Source organism: Gallus gallus, chromosome 5 (assembly GCF_016699485.2).
Source record: "Gallus gallus isolate bGalGal1 chromosome 5, bGalGal1.mat.broiler.GRCg7b, whole genome shotgun sequence".
In the NCBI taxonomy this organism is placed as follows: domain Eukaryota; kingdom Metazoa; phylum Chordata; class Aves; order Galliformes; family Phasianidae; genus Gallus; species Gallus gallus.
Window position 1 is genome coordinate 4,157,774 of NC_052536.1, and position 21,578 is coordinate 4,179,351.

At 37.4% G+C, this 21,578-nt stretch overlaps 1 protein-coding gene across 8 annotated transcripts in view; it reads left to right on the plus strand.

Annotated features, from left to right (window-relative positions):
• METTL15P1 (methyltransferase like 15 pseudogene 1) overlaps window positions 1–21,578 on the plus strand; it is a 115,960-nt gene that overhangs the window by 51,852 nt on the left and 42,530 nt on the right. For 4 of the 8 annotated variants that reach the window (XM_025150640.3, XM_025150639.3, XM_025150641.3 and 1 more), the window contains exon 4: window positions 17,760–17,783. The exons of the other annotated variants lie outside the window; for them this stretch is intronic. In XM_025150640.3, the coding sequence (XP_025006408.1) occupies window positions 17,760–17,783 (24 nt within the window). The remainder of the gene's footprint in view (window positions 1–17,759; window positions 17,784–21,578) is intronic. 8 annotated transcript variants of the gene reach the window in all.

Here is a 21,578-nt window from a genome sequence, read left to right on the forward strand (position 1 = left end):
ATTCAAGGGCCACCCACATTAGATTGCAATTTACAGTCTAACTGTTCTTCCTATATGTAACTTGAAGCAGGACGTTGGATTAGATGATATCGTAAGAACGCTTCCAATGGAAATGATTTTGACATTGTGGGAGAAATTGCTTAAATCAAAATTGACATCTAAATTGATAAATACCAGTTATTCACAAAACTTTAATTTCTGCTTAATGCTGAAATGTAAAATGATTGGATAACACTAACAGAAAAACACATGTGAATAAAGTAGTTCACTGTTTTAAACCTGATAGGTACAAACCTTTTTTCAGAGCTTCAAATTGGCCAACATCTTTCTCAAGGTTTTCCTACTGAATTAAAATGAAGATTCTGTTTCTCCCAAGACTATTCAGATTAAATAAAGAAGCATCAACCTGTTTTCCTAAATCAGGAAGATATAAAGGGGCTGTCCCCTGTTATTTGACTGGAAATCATGAAGTTTAGCCCTAGTACATAAAATATTACGTATGAAAGACAAAATTCCACATTTATTATAAGACAATGAGAATGATCTTAATAACATATTCATCAGATAATTTTACCAGCCTAAAAGAAATAAGCATATTGTATAAAAAAGCTTAAAAGAATCTAGCAAATAGAATGAGTTGCAGTAAACTGAAAATTAGCCAATCATTCTCCAAATATTTCTGTTGCAGAATGTAAGCTTCATTGGAAACATCAACATAACTAGGGGCCTTGAAACTAGTGTCATTTTACATAGAGCAGTAGCATTTGGGAATAGCTACATTTTTAAGACGTCTTATTCCTTCAAGATGTAAACAGTGCAAATAAGGATTTCTTTTTTATATAACCAGTGTATGAAATTTAAACTCAGCTACTAATGTTGGAAATGGCCTGTAGCCATCCCACCTCAATGCAGGAGCCAGATAGATCTTGCAAGTTAACTAGGAGTCAGATCAGGACAGTATTTGGTTGCAACTGAGGCAGAAAAAATTGGAGCTCTGAAGCGATTTTGATAAATTTGTAGAGTTTAAATGCAGCAGATAGAAAGCTTTTCCTTGTCATTCAGTAATAAAATTCTGGTATGATACACTACTAAAAGAATTCTGCAATGTAGAGATATGAGCAAGACACCCTCCGATCTGAGAGACACCCTCTGAACCGAGAGAGACTCCCTGCAATCCAAACTCAACAGTCTCCAATCTCAATAGGACACCCTCCAGCCTGAATGGGAAGCTTTCCAACCCGAGAGAGCCTCCCCTCAATCCAAACTCGTCAGGCTACAATCTCAACATGACACTCTTTGGTCTGAGCCAGATGCCCTTCATTCTGAGTGAGACACCTGCCAGTTCGAGCGAGACACCCTCTGGTCCGAGAGGGACATCTTCAACTCCGAACGAGATGCACTTCAAACTGAGTGAGACAACTTCCAGTTCACAAGATTTAGTCTCCAAACTGAACTAAGGAACATTCAGGCTCATCGAGTCATGCTCAAATCTGAACAAAATACCCTTACTACAGAACGAGACAGACTCCGAGCCGAGCTGGAGAGTAAGAGCATCAAAACTGACCAACCTGATCAACCACAGGAGGCACCAGAATTGAGGCCAGTTGCCCCTGTAAGAGGATGTAAAATGTAAAACGTCACCCTGCTGTGACTGGCCCAGGGGCTCCATTTATACTTGGTATTGATTACCTCAGATGGAGCTGATTTAAGAATCCCAAGGATTTAAGGATTTGGATTTAAGGATCCAAGTTGGGCCTTTGGAATAGCTGCTATAGACACAGAAGATGCTAAGCAATTGTATGTTTTGCCTGACCTGTTGGAAGATCTGTCTGTTGTGGGGATGCTACGAGTGAAAAAGCAACAGGTACTGATTGATAAAAAAGCAGTGCACAGATGTCCGTACCACACCAACAGGTATTCCTTGCTCCCCATTCATAAGTTGATTCGTGAATTAGAGAGTCAGGAAGTGATCAGCAGAACTCACTTACCTTGTAACAGTCTCATATGGCTAGTGCGTAATGGCAGTGGAGAATGGAGGCTGATGGTAGACTACCGTGGCCTGAGTGAAGCCACACCCCCACTGAGTGCTGCTGTACCAGACGTACTAGAACTCCAGTATGAACTGGAGTCAAAAGCAGCCAAGTAATGTGCCACTACTGACACTGTTAATGCTTTCTTTGCCATTCCTTTGGCCACAGAATGCAGGCCACAGTTTGCTTTTACCTGGAGGGTCATTCAGTATACCTGGAATCGTTTGCCCCAGGGGTGGAAACACAGCCCAACCATTTGCCATGAGTTGATCCAAGCTGCACTGGACCAGTGCAGTGCTCCTGAGCACTCACAGTACATTGATGACATTACTGTGTGGGGTAACACAGCAAGGAAAGTTTTTGAGAAAGGAGAGCAAATAATCCAGCTAGAGGTGATCATGGTCTTGCCTGAAGGCAAAAAGTTTGGAACATCACCAGCGTAGAGGTATTGTGTGCTGAAGAAGCTCCACCATAAAATGAACTACCAGAAAAGAAAAGAAATTTGCCCTGTTCGGGGATGGATCATGTCGTATTGTGGAGAAGCATTGCAGATGAAAATCTGTTGTCTGGGGCCTTATACAAGTTGCAGAGTGAAGGAGAGTCAAGCCAATTTGCAGAGGTAAAGGCTGTCCATCTGGCCGTAGATGTTGCTGAAGGGGAAGAGGTGGCCGATGCTTTATCTTTATACTGACTCACGGATGGTAGCTAATGCTTTATGAGGGTGGTTACAGCAGTGGGAGCAAAATAACTGGCTAAGAAGGCCAGCAAAATAACTGGCAAAGAAGGGGTAAACCCATTTGGGCTTCTGAACTGTGGAAAGACATTGCTGCCTGAATAAAGAATATGGTTGTAAAGGTACATCACGTAGATGCTCACGTGCCCAAGAGTCAGGCTACTGAAGAACAGCAAAATAATCGCCAGGTAGATCAAGCTGCCAGAATTAAGGTAGCTCAAATAGACTTGGACTGGCAACACAAGAGTGAATTGTTTCTAGCTCAGTGGGCCCATGAAACTTCAGGCCATCAAGAGATGCAAGTTACAAGTGGGCTAGAGACCGAGGGGTGGACTTAACTATGGGTGCTATTGCACAGGTTATTCATGACTGCGACACAAGTGCCATAATTAAGCAATCCAAGAGGATGAAAACTCTCCAGGGGGAAGGGCAATGTCAAAAGTATAAGTATGGGGAGGCGTGGCAGGTTGATTATATCACCTTGCCACAGTCTCGCAGTGGTAAGCGTTACGTGCATCCAATCATGGAAGCAACCACTGTGCGGCTTGAAATATATGCAGTACCCCATGGTACCGCCAGAAACACCATATTAGGTACTGAGAAACAAGTCCTGTGGCAACATGGCCATCCAGAAAGAATTGAGTCAGATATACTTGGGCCAAAGATCATGACATTGAGTGAATTTATCCTATCCCCTATCATGCATCAGCTTCTGGTAAAATTGAATGATACAATGGGTTGTTAAAAACCATGTTGAACACAATGGGTGGTGGAACATTTAAGCACTGGGAGAAGCATTTGGCAGAAGCCACCTGATTGGTCAACACTTGAGGATCACGATGGTCCTGCTAGCTCCCTACATACTGTCAAAGGAGATAAGGTCCCTGTAGTGCATGCAAAGAACACGTTTGGAAAAGTAGTTTGGGTCTTTCCAGCTTCTGAGAAGGGCAAACCTCTTCATGGAGCTGTTTTTGCCCAGAGACCTGGGTCCACTTGATGGGTGATGCAGAAAAACAGGGATGTTCAATGTGTACCACAAGGGAATTTGATGTTGGGGGAGTGCAGTCAGTAATTCCATTTATATCAGTTTGTGCGTGCGTGTGTTTAATGTTTGTTAATAGTTGTTTTTTTTTCTTCTTTTTTTATATATATATTAAGCATGATGTAGTGATGTAGAACAAGGGGTGGAATGTCATGGCTTTATGATTTTTGGTTATCGGTATTCCACATCATAACATCACGTAGTGCACTGGGAGTTAAAGAGTTAATGCTTCAGTTCTGGGCACCTGTCCTGAAGAGAAGAACTACATACCCCAGGGTGCTTTTCGGTCAGAGAGGAGATAAAGCCCTTGGCAAGGTCACCTGATGTCTCTTTTTTTTCATTCGGCTCTCCTCCCTGCTGCTCAACCCAACTGCGCATCTCACCCCAGTGTTACGGTGAGGCCTTCAGTTCTCAGACACTTTCTCTCTCTTTGTATTTGATTTATTAGTTTCAAGTCTAATTATATTGTATTATAGTGTGTTATCTTGCATTCCGTTACCATATTTATTACATTTGTTTGTTTCTCCTTAGACCGTTGCCACTGATTTGTTTTTAGGCCCGTCTCCCTCCACTTTTCCTCCCCTTTTCCTACTCTTGGGTCCGTGGTTCCCCCTGCCTAGATAGTAACAGAACTGGGCCAAACCAGCTTGTAAACCATTGACACCAACATTCTCAAGTAGGCAATAGTAAGTATTTTAAAGAGATTGTATCCCAAATGGTAGTGTTTTATCTTGATTTATATTGTTTACAGAATTTAAATTAAAATTGAGATTTGCTTCGTACTTTTATCTCCATCAGAGTTCTTGCTAATGGATTCCCATCCAAAGTGTACAGGAAGGGTTTCATTTTCAGTGATTCTTCTTTATCACTGTTCTTCTTTATCACTGTTCATACTCTCTGTTCTTGATGCTGCTAGGTCATGGCAATCAGTGTGAACAGCTGCAGATGAACCTGATTCATGGTAAACATATTTAGACAACAAGCATAGGCCAAGTAGCCTGTACTTCTTGCCTCAGAAACTACAGCTTTTTGAATGCAAATAGCAATCAAGAAACCAAGAAACATGCTGCTGAATGTCAGTTTTCTTCTATCACAATTTCTGTTTGGTGCTTTTAGAAATAACATAAAATTCCAATTGCTCCTTCAGAGAGAAAGGATCTTTATTCCTTATGTTAGGAGGGATAAGACTCTTCTGGGAAAAAAAAAAAACAACAAAACAAAACCATATAGAGAGGAATGTACTGGTTAAGGACAGAGAGCTGGATGTGGGTGGTGTGAATTTCTTTCCAGTACAAAAATCCAGGTCTTTATTTTTCAAAGACATTAAATGTATCTGCTAGCTTGAATTCAGATAAAGTACAATGCCACGTGTTACTTCAGACAGCAATAGTTTCAGACATCCATTATATTCTTCCTCTTAATTCATTTATATCAGTGTGATTTAAAATTGCTCAGAACATTTTTAAAGTTTAATGCCACTGCTTTTACATACAGAGTGTTTCTGAGGACACTTCTGTGCAGCTTAATTTGGGTTTTAGTTTTTTCCTGAAAGCAACAAATGTCTTTCCCTCCCCCCACTTTTTTTTTTTTTTCTTCAAAGTAAATCATTATCATGCTGAAATATGTTTTGAGCTTACCTGGTCCATAAAGAAGACACTGACTTTTCCATTTAACCAGTTTTCCATCTTCTTGGTTTTGATAAGATGGTTTCTGATCAATGTTAAAAGATATAGGGTATATTTATATTACTTTTATAATGAGTGTCTGTAAAATGTTTTGTTTGTTTAACAAAATTCTAGTTTTCAACATTTTGACATACTGTATATACAAAATATACTGAAAAGCATTTTTTATAAACGTTTAAAGCATTTTATTTGAACATTTCTGTATTAGTCATGTTTTCTTTAGAGTAGTAAGTCAGTTTGGTGTTTATTAAAGTATTTTCTCACAAACAAAACTGATGGGATGAGTATTCTGTTAGTTTTTAATTAAATAAATTATTTTGATAACAGCAAAAGAGAGACAGAGAGATAGGAAGGGAATTAAACGTAGTGTCTGATCTGAAGTTTTGTACACCTGGTATCTAGTTGTCTACAGGTCTTTACATTCACATTTGTATTTATCAGCAGCAGTACCTTAGCTTGCTAATTGTCATGAGCTGTATAATTTGTTTGGATTTATTCCTATTTATAATAGGAAGAATTGAGGCAATCTAAACAAAACTAAAAGACAAACTATGGAAATACTGCTTTAGTTCATAACCTTAGTCAACAATATTCAGGATGAGAGGGAGGCAATTATAAAGCTAGTTTATTTTTTCAGTTTTGGATTTTAAAATTCTGTAAGATATTTTGTTTGTTTTGTTGCAGTGCTCACATCAGTCACAATGTGGATTAGATTTAACACATCTCTAAAAGTCCTTTGGTCAAACTCTTGGAATATTTTAAGCTTGAATGACAATTTCAATAGAGCTTTATATGAAAAAATGTACACCCTTTAACTAGAACCAGAATGTTCCCAGTGCTTTGGTTTTATGACGTCTTTCTATCTCATAATCAACTTTAAGAGGTACTGCAGGTGGCTTGAAGGTGGAGTGAGTTAACGATTAATAAGGATTTACACAGCTTTTTGCGTCACTTTTTATTTCCAAATCATTTGCTAACAAGTCACCCAAGGGCTTAAAATCGACCAGGACAATAAACAGCAGGAGCCTGTCGTACAATTGATGCTGATGAACAAAGAAATAAATTATAGAAGTCAAAATAAGTATAATTTTATTAGTTGCACTTGATACAACAGAATTTATTTTATTGTAAGGAATATAAAGAACCATTCTGAATAATGAATTTTCTTTTGTAATTTTATGAAGATCCTAGCCTTTCCTCTTTAACACAGTGATTCCTCAATTTATCAGACGTTGCTGTATAGCTTTTTCTGAAGCCCATTCACTGAAATGAATATTGGTCTTAATATATTGTTTTTTCTAGTGTTTTTTTTTCTTATTATATGTGTTTTTGAAGGTTGTCATTAGAGCAGAAAGGCAGTGTATCTTCCAATATTGCAAGATCTAGAAGAGCAACAATGCAGCCGTTTCTGTGGCTGTGCTGAACGCTTCTCTTTGAAGAGTATAATTTCTTGCATTGTTCTTTATTCCTTTTAAACTTCAAGATCCCTATGAATAAGTTTAACTTCTATAAACCTTTAACTAGTAATATCTAAAGCCATCTAAATGGGCAGAATTTGTTGAACATGAAACAGTGGGATATATTTTTGTTTTATTTAATCACCCCCATCCAGGGTAATATTTGTTTTCAGCTCTGCATGGGCAATTCTTTTTGGCAAATCTTCTCTTACTGCAGTATTTGATAATACTAGTACGTACATAATTTGATTACAAATCTTGATTTTTGCAGTTGGTTCTAAGTTTTCTTCCATGCTTCTCCAGCCTTTTAGGCTGCTTGAGTTTTCTGCTGGACATTTAGATACAGTGTAGGTGACTTGTAATCTTATCAACAGCCTCTGAGAAGATTTCATAGAATCACAGAAACATAGAAAAGGACCACAGTGGTCATCTAGTTTCAACCCCCCTGCGAAGGGCAGGGTCGCCAACCACTAGACCAGGCTAACCAGAGCCACACCCAGCCTGGCCTTGAATGCCTCCAGGGATGGGGCATCCACAACCTCCTTGGGCAACCTGTTCCAGTGCATCACCACCCTCTGTGTGAAAAACGTCCTCCTAATATTTAACCTAAACCTCCCCTGTCTCAGTTTAAAATCACTCCCCCTTGTCCTATCACTCCCCACCATTGTAAAAAGCCATTCCCCCTCCTGCTTATGTGCTCCCTTCAAGTATTGGAAGGCCACAATGAGGTCTCCCTGGAGCCTTCTCTTTTCCAAGCTGAACAAGCCCCGTTCCCTCAACCTTTTCTCATAGGAGAGAACTTTCCCTGGTGGCCACTCATTTTTTAATGCAGCCCAGAACACAGTTGGCCTTTCGGGCTGCAAGCGCACACTGCTGGCTCATGTTTAGCTTCTCGTCCACCAGGACCCCCAAGTCCTTCTCCACAGGGCTGCTCTCAAGGGGATCTTCCCTCAGTTTGTATAAATACCTGGGATGGCCCCAACCCAAGTGCAGCACCCTGCACTTGGCCTTACTGAACCTCATTAGGTTCTCATGGGCCCACTTCTCCAGCCTGTCCAGGTCCCTCTGGATGGCTTCCCTTCCTTCCAGTGTATCGACTGCACCGCTCAGCTTGTTGTCATCCACAAACTTGCTGAGGGTGCGCTTGATGCCATCGTCTATGTCATTGATGAAGATGTTGAAGAGCACCGGTCCCAAGACAGACCCTTGAGGGAGACCGCTTGTGACCGGCCTCTACCGTGACACAGACCCATTAGTTGCAACCCTTTGGCTGCGTCCAGCCAACCAATTCTAATCCATCAAACATCCATCCAATTCTAATCCATCCTTCAAATCCACACCTCTCCAATGTAGAGAGGATGTGGTGAGGTACCATGTAAAAGGCTTTGCAGAAGTCCAGGTAGATGACATCCACTGCCCTTCCCCTGTCCACTGAAGCCGTCATTCCATCATGGAAGGTCACCAGATTAACAGAGCTGCAAGGTATTTGGATTTCTTTCACTTTAGGAAATGTATGTAACGATATGGGTGTCTTAATAGTCTTGAGCTAACTGTTGCATAGCCTGCAGGTCACAGTGACAACTAATATTATTCCTAAGCTAGGTTAAAATTGATGTGATTTTGTTGCTGTTTTATCTGGAACTGCATATATGGGTACTGATTGATCTCAATGATCCTTGAAGGCTACATGCTTATTGCAAGGTATGGTGGCTGAAATGCTCTACTTGTGGGAATTTTGGTTTTATTTTCATTTAGGAGAAGAAAAGCAGTTGAAACTACTGTAGTTAAACGTCTTCTGATTGCAATCATTATTTTTCTAAAGTTGCTCTTGTGGATTAAACAGAAGGTGCATAAATTGTTAATGTGATGTGTTTTGTGCAGTATACTAAACAAATTGGAAACATATATTGAAGTTTGCATGCTACAAGTAATATTGAAATGACTTTGTGAGTGCAGTTTATATTATGATTTCATACAGTCTTCTGAATATATCCTCATCATACGTCACGTGATTTTTCTAGAAAAAATACACTTCAAAGTTTCAATATGTTGCAAGATTAGTTTTGCTGCTAGGCGAATGTGCAGCAAAGTAAAGCTACATTCTTCTGGCACCATGCAACAACACTTAATGCAGTTAGGAGTAAAAGGAGTTCTTGTATCTTAGCTAGACTGGCTGTCCCTGTTTCTTTGTGTGTAGAATCAATATCAGCTGTATGTACAAGGTTTGTTCTGTTCTTTATTTATGCTATGGCTCATCACTGTAAAATGAATGCTTTCCAGTACTTTCCCAGGTTTCATTGGCGAGATGTCTTTATCCCTCGCAGATAAACTTGCGCAGTAGGGTATTTTGTTCCATTTTATGTTTTACTGGAGATTGGAAAAGGTGAATATTGGGTTTACTAGTGTGCATTTATGTGGATTCAGTAGTCCTGGATGAATTCACACCAGAACCTGTCACTTACCATTGGCATGAGCAAACTTATACCTTTATTAGTTTAGTATGCAGAAGAAAATAATGTCAATCATGCGTTTTGTTTAAGAATCTTATAGGTTCAACAGATCAAGAGAATTTTTCCTTATTTTTCCATTGCTCTTGAGGAGAAGAAGCCATTCTTTTCACACAACCAGCATTTACATTAGCAGGCTCAAATGATAATTGCAGACCTTGAAAGTCTACACTTGTTTGGGAAGTCTGTTGATGGGGAAAATAACTGCAAGATGCTTAAATTTGCCACTTACAAATGCAACAGCTAGACTTCACCTCTCATGGAAAATTAGATGTGTTACTTTATTGGATTCAGTAAAGTGACACATTATTTCACCATACTAAGATAAGAGATATAATAGATTTCTGACAACACAAGATTACAATGCAGAAAAATGAATTTTATGTTAAATTTGTTAATCAAGATCCTCCTTTATTGCCTGAGTACTAAATCTGTCTTATGAATCTAGCCACTTAATTTCTTCATCTGAATCTGATGCTAACATTCCTCAGTTTTTTTTAAACTCAATTTCTTTTTCAGGTTGTCCATTCTTTCCTGACATGCCACAAAAACAGTGCCAGGGTAGAGTGCTAAATGTTCCTTTCTTTACTAAGTTTTGGTCCCTCTTTTTGTTTGCACTGTAAAGAATTGCTCATTGTTCTCATTATGCTGGCATTCAGAATGATAAAGCAGAAAACAATTACAACTTTATTTTTCCTAGTATTTCTTAAGTTTAAAATCCCTTTGCATAGTCTGTTTTCATTTGAGACTGTTTTGCAGACACATTAGGAAAAGTTCATAAATTCTGTACTTGGAAAAATAATTACCTCGTGACCATTTAATTAAGACTGTAATGTTATTTTTGCTCTGAGCATCACCTAAAGACCTTTCTAAAAAATCATGACATCAAAACATGGAATATTTTGCCTTGGATGGATGTGAATTTAAAGGATATTAATTTAACATTAGATAAAATCCTTTTTAACTTCTCATATCATATTTTATTCTCCCTGTCTCACTAGATATTTTGTCGGTAAGGAAGCAAGAGATCAGTCAGTTACCCTTCGTACTTCGTGCTGCCTTCCCTGTATCCTACTTATAACCTATTCAACATCCTTTCCTTCTCTTTATATAGCATTAGGAGCTGTTATATAAACATGTGAGGAAATTTCTGTGATTATGACTTTAGAAAGGGAATAAAAAACTGCTAAGGAGACTAAAGAAGGGGCATATTCACTTCTATTGATGTTCATCATCAAACCACAAGTATTACAGTGATATGGGTTGTACTTAATATTTTTTCTGTTTTGGCAACTTGTCTGGGAGCAGTGTATACTAATAAGGTTTTTCATATTTCACACTGAAAGTAGGGTCTCTGAAATACATACTTTTTTTCTAATAATGTATACTCTCCATTCTGTTTGACTTTAAAGATTAGATATTAGAATACCTTTATAATTAAATGTTTACATTGATAATTTTTTGATGTATTGAAAACTTGATTGGTATTTTCTTTAAGGATGTTTCCTTTTGCCATAAGTATTAGAAAATTCAGGGGATTTCTTGATACAGAATGTGCTTTTTATAATATAACCTTTCTCTTAAAGCTAGTGTTATGAGGTAATGAAAGGTTCATGTCTTATTACCAAAATGAGTGATTATTTTTTTCCTACATAGGGAAAATTCTCTAAGATGTAATAATAATTAAAAAAAAAACAAAAAAACAGTAATACAATTATTCCAGAGTATTGTAGGTTTTGAGAACAAAAAAATAAAAACCAAAAACCCCCAAGCACATTACTTTGGCAGCAAAGAGAAGCTCTCAGAATTAATAAATGATATTTTTACTTCTTTCTGAAAGTTATATGATTGGCTCTGATGATGTTGACTTAAATTTTGGGTTACACCAAGAATGAGAAAGGAAACGATGAGAGGAATATTTCCCATCCACAGGAACTATAACTACTAATTATAGTTAGAAGTTTTATTAACCTGGGACAATACACTTCACTAAGTGAAAGAAGTAACTCTGTGTTTAGAATCATGTATAATGTAGAAAACCAGGAAAAGTCTGGAAATTGTCTGCAAAATCTTGTTACCTCCCACAGACAGAACTAAGAGGATTTTCTTATTTAATATGTTAGAAATAAACCTCTCTTATTTATATAAGTGTATATACTGAACAGAACAGGCTACTTGCAAAAGGTCTTTACTTGAACTCGGACTGGAGTGTGGAGCAGCTTAGAGGGGAGCTGTCTCTTTGTTTGGCACGTTCATGTTCTGTCAACTTTTATACTGTTTATTTCAGTTTATATTCTGATTTGTGAAGTCACTTAGAGTTTAAGGTGTGTTTTTATTTTCAGTTATAATGTTTGTCTTACATGAATGAATGAGTGTCCAGGGTTGTTAAATGCTTTCTTTGACTCTTGTTAGAAAGCACTTGGGGAGAGCTGAAAGCATTCATGGAAACTGGCAACTCTTGAGCAATGCATTTTTTGCAAGGAATGCAAACGTGACTTCTTTGCTTGGCTGTGTCAGGTGATGGCAGCAGGGCATCACACCGTGGCATAAATGATGCATGCACACAGTAAGTAGAAGAATATGTACCAAGCAGAGCTGCCACCCACTCTTGCCTACTTATGCCCATGTGCTTGGCCAGAGCTCTCTTTTCTCTGCTGTCCTTACTGATAATTGCTTAATGGCTTTTAACCAGGTGATTTAGCTGTGCCATTCATAGCGACAAGATCTTTTGCCACTTCTGCCACATAAGAAAGGGACTGAAACTTGCTTTTCCCTGATGAAAAGACAAAAAGTAGAAATCTCAGTGTAGCAGAAGATTAAAGATACTGACAGAAATGGGGACGAGGCCAGGGCAGCAAATGTGCATTACTTCACCATTGCCCCTGGCAAGCAATATCTTAGTTGTCTGTATCACCAGTCTGGCTGTTTGTTCTTCACAAAAACTTATGGCTGAGACATGCTTGTTCCTCCTTGGGACGAATTTTGTTTCACCAGCTTTCACAGTTGCATCGGCTGATTTTATAACCACAAACAAACAAAAAATAGTAGGACCCTTGTGTTTTTTTACCTCATTTTGGTGTATTAAAAAAAAAATAGTAATTTTAGATAGTAGTATAAATGTAGTGGTTATTCTGCAGTGTCAGGAAAGAATGTTAGAATGTACTGTGTGCTGAAATTTAGATGAATATGGCAAGTGAAAAAGTGACCTTCATTTGCAAGATTAACAGCCACCTTATCTTTGCAGAAGGAATGCAGTGTTCCTAGTCCATTGTACTTGGAAAGGACAGTTGTTGCTTTTCATTCATATTCTCTTAAGCATTTCATGCTACTCACTGGAGGGGAAAAACTTCTATTGGAAAATTAGGACTGTTTTGCATCTGAAAAAAAAGTGTTTGCAATATATAAATAGGGTATAATTTACTATTTAAAAGGCACTTGCAGACAGTTTTTGCTCTCAGTAGCTTTTTTCCATTCAGGATTAAGTACAGAAGTTAGACAACATAGCAGTGAAAATGTTCTAGTGTATGTAGTAAGCTATTTTTTCCCACCCCTGGAGTGCTCGTGATTATCTGTAGGGATTCCCTTTGGCAAGTTTTTTACACTTTACTATTTTTTCAGATTGGTGTTGACTGTCCTAATGCTTTTCATTTTTGAAAAAGAGCAGGAGTTAAATGCTAACATGGTTATAATTTTTTTTTTAACTGTCATCTAAATTTGTGTTTAAATGATTGCATATGCTGAGTTTAAAATTCAGTTTCTTAAACATTATAAAAGATTGGTTGCCAAATATTTCTGAAGTCTATTAGAAGTAACAGTAGAAGTATTGAGTACCTGAAGTACCTAGTGGCGTGGAAAGAGAAGCAGTGTAGAGTAGCTTTTCTTTCACATTATACATTATTTGGGCACACGTACATTATGGATGGACTCAGGACAAAAAAGCAAATTTTACTGAGGTTACAAATCAAATGAACAGATTTATTTTGATTGCTTCTTTTGGAGCAACATCTTGAAATTTTTTTTAAATTGTGAACATTTTCGTTTACATTTGCAGGCATACAAAGCATGGCACAAATATTTAAGTTAGTTGGTTCACATTCTGATCTCTGAAATGGCAGTAATGTGTGATCTCCCAGGAATGCTTACAAGGTACTCAAGACAAATGATTTGAGATGAACATACTTCTTCTTAAAATGAAGGAGACTTATTAGTAACTACATGAACAGTTTGTGTTCTGCCGGAGAGAAACAGAGAAGACACTATATAAGTGTAAATTTCTTCTTAATGACCATCTTTCCTGTCCACGTGGATGGGACTGTGGACCAGCTCCCAACATCTGTGGGGATTAATGGCAGGAAAAATCTTTTCCACTGCAATTTTGGGTATGACTGAGGAAGATCATATAGTTTCCTGCGTCCAGTTTAAGGCTTCTAGAAGCCACAAGTGAATCACATACACAAGAGGGAGACTGCGATTGTCAGTTTATAATATGAGGAACACCAGTGATCATTAAAAAGCACATCTTCAGAGACTTATTTTAGGGCAATGGTAAAGACCTAATAGTATTCAGGATAGCATATGTATTCCGGTGGTAGGCAGTTTTAATCCCTGGACAGCTTTTGCCTCCTCCCATGCTGTTGCCACACATCTAGTCCTGGCTACAGAACTGTGTGCTCCTAGATGTGCTTGATTAGATGATTCTCAAGTTTTTGGCAAAATGACAGATTACTTCTAATTTTATTTTTAAACATGATAGACTTCTTTTGTGGAAGTCCCTCAGAGCACTTCAGCCATCCTGAAATGGAAAATGTTATCACTTACTGCTATATTTTGTCAAGACAGTATGATCAGTCTAAGATTTAGAAAGAAAAATATGAGTCAGGTTTAATGCTAGTGTTCCACCAGGGTGGGATCCCAGTTAAAAGTCTGGGGAACCCTCTGAGGTCAGTCTTTCTATCTTTAGTCTTCTACGTTACCTTGCAAGCATTGTCCATTCCCTTCTGTGTGATCATAACCATGGTTTGCAAATTCAAACTTCTGTTCGTTCAATTATTAAGCTCCAGACATGCAGCATAGTCTTGTCAGTGGTGGCTGCATGACTGAATCTATAAACCATTAGTTGTACAAACGTGGCCCATATTTTGTATTTTTTGCAAAATTAAATGTAAAGAGGGTATTTTATTAAGAAGTTGCTCTATGGAAGCAAAGTAAAGAAAAACTGCTTGCTACTTAATGTGGTTATTAGAGAAGAAATACAAAGTTCCATTGTAGTGGGAGTTTTTATAACTTGAGTTTTACTAGACTGTCTTTGGGTAGAACTACTTTAAGTGTTTAAAAAATATCACTTTCACTTGAAATTGCTTGCTCTGGTTTTGGCCATACATTTGAGGAATGCAAGAGAAATAATATTTGCCTTGTTTTGCCCTCTTATATTGAAGTAAGAAGATATTATAAGACAGAAAATACTATTTTTATACTATCTATCACCTTTGTTAACATTTTATTAGACATAAATCATATAGTTTCGGGTTACATAGTGACAATATGGTTCACCATGTATTCTATTTTTATAACTTTATTTAAAACTGACATGTAACTTGCAGTACCTGAAACCCCAAGTGAGCCAGTTATTGGAGTGTAACAAAGTTTTGACGTCAGAACTGCTATTTATTCCACTGGCAGCCATTAGCAATGCATTACCCTTTGGCACTCGTGTTTTCAGAAACATGGTTAAATTTTTATGACTGGTTCTGGCCAATTAGGAGTCTTTCCTGATATAGAAATAAGGGAAGAGATCTTTTTTATACCTTACTAAATGTAGCTTTCTAAAAACAACAGCATAAAAATATGAATTACTGCATTCAGAGTTCAGAAAACATACTATTGAGCCACACTTGAGATTGCTGTATGTGTGTATTTCATAGTCAGGGGTTAAGCTAGGCTGCATTGTCAAATGCATGAGCCTTTATTAGAATTTAATGCAATTACAGCTGAGTCATGCTGAGTTCTGCCAGCTTCAGCAGGATGTAAAAGTGGCCAAAGACTTAAGGAAGAGAGAATTAGGGAGATGCAAGGGGTATGGAATAAAATTGGGAGTGGGGGGCCAAAACACACCTTGTTGAGAAATTTCAGTTTGTTGCTGGCTCTTTTCCCAAAAATTCAAAGTTCAGCAGTGGTAGACTTGACGGTGCTTGCATATACGATATCCAGGGCATCATGGCCCTCCTAGAAAAGTGTTTAAGAATCCGATCCTTTTCCTTGTTGATTGTTAGCATCATCATGCTCTGTGTTCAGGAAATGGGAAATGCCATTATGTAGAAACATACCCAACAACAATTTTTCCTTCTGTCATTTTTGGACATCTCCTGGGGCTTGGCGATATGTGCTGTGTGTTCATGCATGAAGCTGAAGTCACCTGTTATGAAACAGCTGCTTGTATGTGCTGCTTTACTGGTGGACTCCAAGTTTGTAAATTTTGAAGGGAACACTCTTTTATATAATAAATTTCAGTTGCACTCCATTAATAACTCTCTATTCGTTAAATCAGCAGTGAAAATATTGTCAGCTTTTGTTGCAAGCTCCCTGTAAAAATACTTATCCAAGCGCCAATTTAAAAGGCCAGTTTTAATATATTTTATAAATGGTCATGGTTGCAAATAAAAGTTCTGTAGTTTCAGCAGTCATATGCCAGTTTTCCAAGTGAGTAGAAGTTGCACCATCTTAAAGTATCAGGCACTGTCATTTTCTACCTGTAACATGTTATATAATTATATTGTTTTCAGGTAACTTTGTGTGAACAACATTTTGAGCACACATGGGGGGAAAAGGGAGAATTCTGTATATTCTGCTAAGCGTTCCTACGCTGACCCCATGTAGAGCTGCTGAATGCAGCATCTGGATGGGTGTCTTGGGCAGTCTGAGAGCAGGCACTGTGTCAAGGGCTCTGTTGTCTTCTTTATCAATCTGTTTAGTGGCCTTATTAAGTTAATGGAGACAAACCACGTAGTGGCTGAGAAAATCACTGAAACATACTGGGTAGAAAAAAGTAGTTGTGAGGACTGAAAAGAAGTGATTTTTTTGCCCAAGGGACTGAGTGGAAAGGCTGCTTAAGAGGTGGAGGGATTTGGAGGCCATTAACACAAAATGGAGAAAAGCTACATTTGATTTTGTAAGAGAAGGAAAAGGCAAGCTGCAGGAGACAATTCCACTTACTTTGCAGAAGGCAAGCAGGCAATTACAGAGGTAGATTTTTTTTTTTTTTTCCTGAGCAATACGAAAACAGGTGTTGTCTGCCAGAAATTGAGCAGCTTTGTTGGCTTCTTCTGTGTTTGCTTCTGTCTGAATGGTCCCTCTGAACCCTACACACATGCCACGAAGTAGCCAATTCCACACTTGGAATGGAAACCATGAAAGAACGTGGTCAGTTACCTGTATGATCCTTTCAATTTTTTTTCTTGGATGATGTTTCGTGATGGACAGGTCACTTGTTCATGCCCACAGGCTTCATGAAGGAGGTTGTTAAGTCTATCTTCATTGGGATATACTCATTTTGAAGCCTTTAGATATCTAGTTACTTCTATACAGATAGCTAACAATAAATGCAAGCACAGAGCTTTTTAAGAGATTTTATGCATTAGTCTGCTTTAAGAAAAAAAAAAAAAAAAAGAGCCCATGAAGATAAATAGAACTACTAATTGCAATCCCAACGTTGCTTTATAGCAAGCTTTACTTCAGTTATCTTCCTTTACAAGATAGAATGCTACTTTAAAACTCAAACTTTAGAACTTAACTGTAATGTTAATCCAGTTTTAAAATTACCAACAAAATGCTCTTTTCTGTGTGCCAGTAATTTAAAAATGTTAAAATGATATTTGGAACACTTTTTGAAATCTATACAACAGTTATAGAATTTCTCTTGCTACTTCATGTAGATTCAGAGACAGGATTGTCTGTTTGAAAACTGCTGGTGAATCAGGAAATTAGAGCAACATTTCAAAAAGTCTTGATGTAATATTGACCAACTTTCAAAAAGAATTCATATTTAGACTGTTATAGCCTTCTAAATTGAGACATCTGCTGGGTGGATATCCCTTATATGAAGGTTATTATTAGCCCTGGGATAAAGGTCTTGAAAAAAAAATTCTCTATGCAGAAATTGCCCTTAGGTTTGGTGTATACTTGTGTAAAGCCTAAAACAGTATGTTTCTTGCTTAGATTATTTTATAGTACATGCAGTAGCTGCATGGTTTCACTACACTTGTAACTCCGTTTTTTTTTGTTTGTTTGTTTGTTTGTTTGTTTTTTGCAGCATTCCATTCCCAAGAGACATCAGGTACATTTGTCACAATTGCTAGACTTTTCAGATAAATCTGCTGAAGAATATCCATGATTTTCAGGATGCTACATTGTCTCTAATTCAGTCACAGTATATTCCTTATATCATCTCGAAGTATCTGACAGAATGAACGAAGTATCTAACAAGAATATTCAGGGTCCACAAATTAATTTCAGTTATGTTTTTTGTTAACATTCAGTTTCATCATGTACTCAATTGACTACAGGAGCAAGGTACACAAGTATTTATTATTCCAAGTTTCATTAATGAAATGTTGTAATGAAAGCTTCTTGTGAAGATCTGAGTCATATCTGCAGTTCAGTGTTTCGGGCCTCAAACTTCAGTTGCAGTTTGGAAAAACTGTGCTATAAGATTAATTAGCTTCAGCTGTTGATCTTCATTTGTGCAGAACTAAAACTGCGTGATTTCATATCACTTAAATAGAATGTGCATGTACTGAATATTGTTTAATTTGGTCTCTGTTGAAGTAAGGTAAAAGAAGTATGGCACATAACTATTTCATTTATACCTTGGTCAATGAAGAATACAATGAAGAAATGTGTTCTCAAAAAGTATTGCTTTCCTCCAGAAAGTAGGGAAGGCTTTTAAAGTGACCTCTCCTGTAATGAGCACCCATTCACAGTTAGGGAGCATAGAATTTATGTAGGTTGCTCTGAAAGTAATGCCTTTTATTTATTTCCATCAAAACTACAACAGGTACAAAGAACACAGCAACACAGTTTGATAGCACAAATTCTCAGCTACAAAACACTATTTCTCAACATAGTCACCATCACCAGCTATGCATTTTTGCCAGAGATGAATGAGAGTCTGCATGCTGCACTTGCAAAACTCTTCATAAGTGAAACTCATCCATTGTCACTGTCACCACTGCTGAAATGCACCACCCACTGCCTCACTGTGTTCACATCTGGTCTCCTTGGGTGTTCAGGAAACACTGATGAATGTCTATGGGTGCCAATTTTTTTTTTAGCATGGACGAAATCAGTGACAACCGTTTGCTTCATCTGTACTTCCATGTCAGATGCCATCCTGTCAGTCAGACTGCCCCTCTGCTGCCATCTGTCACATGTCAACAAAATATAAAGGAAGGTTCAGCTTCTACAGCCATACCATTAACATCTGCCTCTGATGTCTTGGGCCAACGTGATAAAATATGTTTGGAGAATACCTGCTGTATAGTATTGATACTTAGAGAAACCATGAGGAAAAATATAGATGAAAGCAGGAAAATCAGGAATATAAGGATGAGAGGAAAAATAAATACAGCAAAGGATAAAAAGCAGGTCTAGAAGACCTGTGCAAGGTTTGCTGAGAAAAGTGCAGTGTCATAAGTATACTCAAAGTCCAAGTGCGTTGAATAATTCATGATTGAAGGGAGTAGGACATTTTTAGGAGGAGTAATATGAGTCAGAGGTAAAATTAATGGAAAAGATATAAATGTGGAATGTGACAGGCAAGATGGCAAAGAACCAGAGTTGAATATTGATTGACCATTCAGCATCAGTAGTTAAAATTCTGTGGGTAAGTAGGGGATAGCCAAGAAGATGCTTTAGTGAGACCACAGGGTATGCCTTCAGGCTATCTAGATCTATATGGAAATATTGAGTGAAGGATAAACTTGTTATTTAGAGAGAGAGAAAAAAGATAGTTGTTTGCATGATTGTGCATTTCTGTGTTGAGCTACAGCAAGAAATGTACTCTCTCACAGTTGTCATGGAAAGTACTGTAGCTTTATTCCTCTTTGTCCACTTCAGCATGAAATCAATTGGTGAAAACTCTTCTCTAAACACACAATCTGCTTCAGCCCTTGCACAGGCCAGTCCAGAATCTCCTTCAAATGAGCCACCTCTTTGCTTTTGTGGTGGTTTTTTTGTTTGTTTGTTTGTTTGTTTTTTGGTGGGCCACTTTTGTGATCAGCTTTGAGCTGACGTTTTCCATTTCTCATTTGAAATGTGAAGTAGTTACCTATGTTTGAATGCGTTAAAGATTTTCGTGCCACCATTTTCATTTACAGGAGCTTGCGTAACACTTCCTGTTTTATTTGACCAGCCGAGATTTTCTGAAAAAAATCCTATGGCAGTTCATGTACACACAGGTAGTGAACCAAGGATGTTTCAAGTCTTGTGGTAATTACTTGGTTCTCAGGAAGCAGATTTGCAATAGTTATTTCATTAACACAAAAAAAAAATATTGGTTCTATATGTAACAGCTCTTTAAAAAATGAAAACCAAAATCATAATTATCTCACGCTCCTTGTAACTTTCCTGAGGTGGTTTTGTATATTTATTTAAAATAAATTAAGTCTACTAAAGCAGCTGAGAATGATTTGGCATTCATGATACTGAAGGCGGGAGAGTCTAATAAGACTTAATAGACCTGAGCAGAATACTTTCTATATTTCTGAAATCCAGTTAATCAACACAAAATATTGCTTTATTAGTGCATAAAATAATAGGCTGCATGATCTCTACCTTATAGAAATCATACCTGTGAAAGTCTAGACTACAAGGGTAGAAGATAAGGGGTCTCTTCTGCCTATATTATTAGTACAGAGGGACAAGTCTGGAGTAAAAAAAAAAAAAAAAGAAAAAAGAAAAAAGAAAAGAACTCCTGGAAGCACTCTCAGAAGTCTCAGGAAATAAGACTGAAAAGACTATGAGATGGTGTTGAAAAAATTGCGTCAGTCACGTTCAGATGTTCCCAATTGTAAATTTAAATGAGCAAACAGAGAATCTAATGAATTTTAACCATGAGTGACTTCCAAAACTAAATTTGGAGGAAATAAATTGTAAATGTTAAAAACATACATTTCAAACAATGGCAAGACACTATCTACTTGATTTTCTTAATCTAAGACAACATCAGATATTTTGATGGAATTCCTTAAGTATTTTTTTCTTCCCTGTTCTTGGAAACTGTATTAAAATAATAGGAATTGCATAAATCACCTGTCCTGGTGATTTTGTGGGTTTTACACATAAAGAATTTATGCTAATGTCTAGTTCATGGTTGCTTTTCTGGCAATTTAGCTAAATGTTCCTTGACTTGTTCTCACTTGGCATCCAGAATGATTGAATTCTGCCATCTTTTTAACAACTTCTAAGAGATAAGCATCCTGATGCCCTCCAGCTTTCTTTTATCCCAGAAGAAAAACAGAACAAAGCATAACATAATGTTGAGTGTTTCCATATGAGTCATTATTTCTAACCACCTTTGTGTTGGTCTCTGGATCTTTTTCAGTTTGTTGACTACTTTTTTTTAAAGCACACTATCTGTAACTTGTCCAAATACTTCAGGTGAGACCTAATTAGTTCTGTGTAGCATGGAATAATTGACTCTTAATTTTGTTTATCTGACTTCTACTCATTATAGTGTGAAGTATTTCATTTTTTTTTTCCTAGCAGCATCACATTCTAATATAGGATATTTTGCTGAATAATGAAATTCTCATTTTTTTCCCCAGCATTATGCTAATTTTTATATATATGTATTTTTCAGCTCAGAGCCACTTGGAACCTCTAAATGATAATAAATAATTTACTGTTTCATAAGTATAGTAATGATTCACTTGTCTGAGGCCAAGAATTGGTGCCCGTAAAATCCTGTTGGGTTATCATCCCATCTAGTTTGGCTGCAGAATGTTTCTAATAACTGGATTGATGTTTTTTAAACTCTCTGTGCACCCTACAGAAGTTTAATTCATAACTTCCTAGTTTGGTATATTTTTCAGTTGAATAGAAAACATATAGAGCTATGTATGCTCTATAG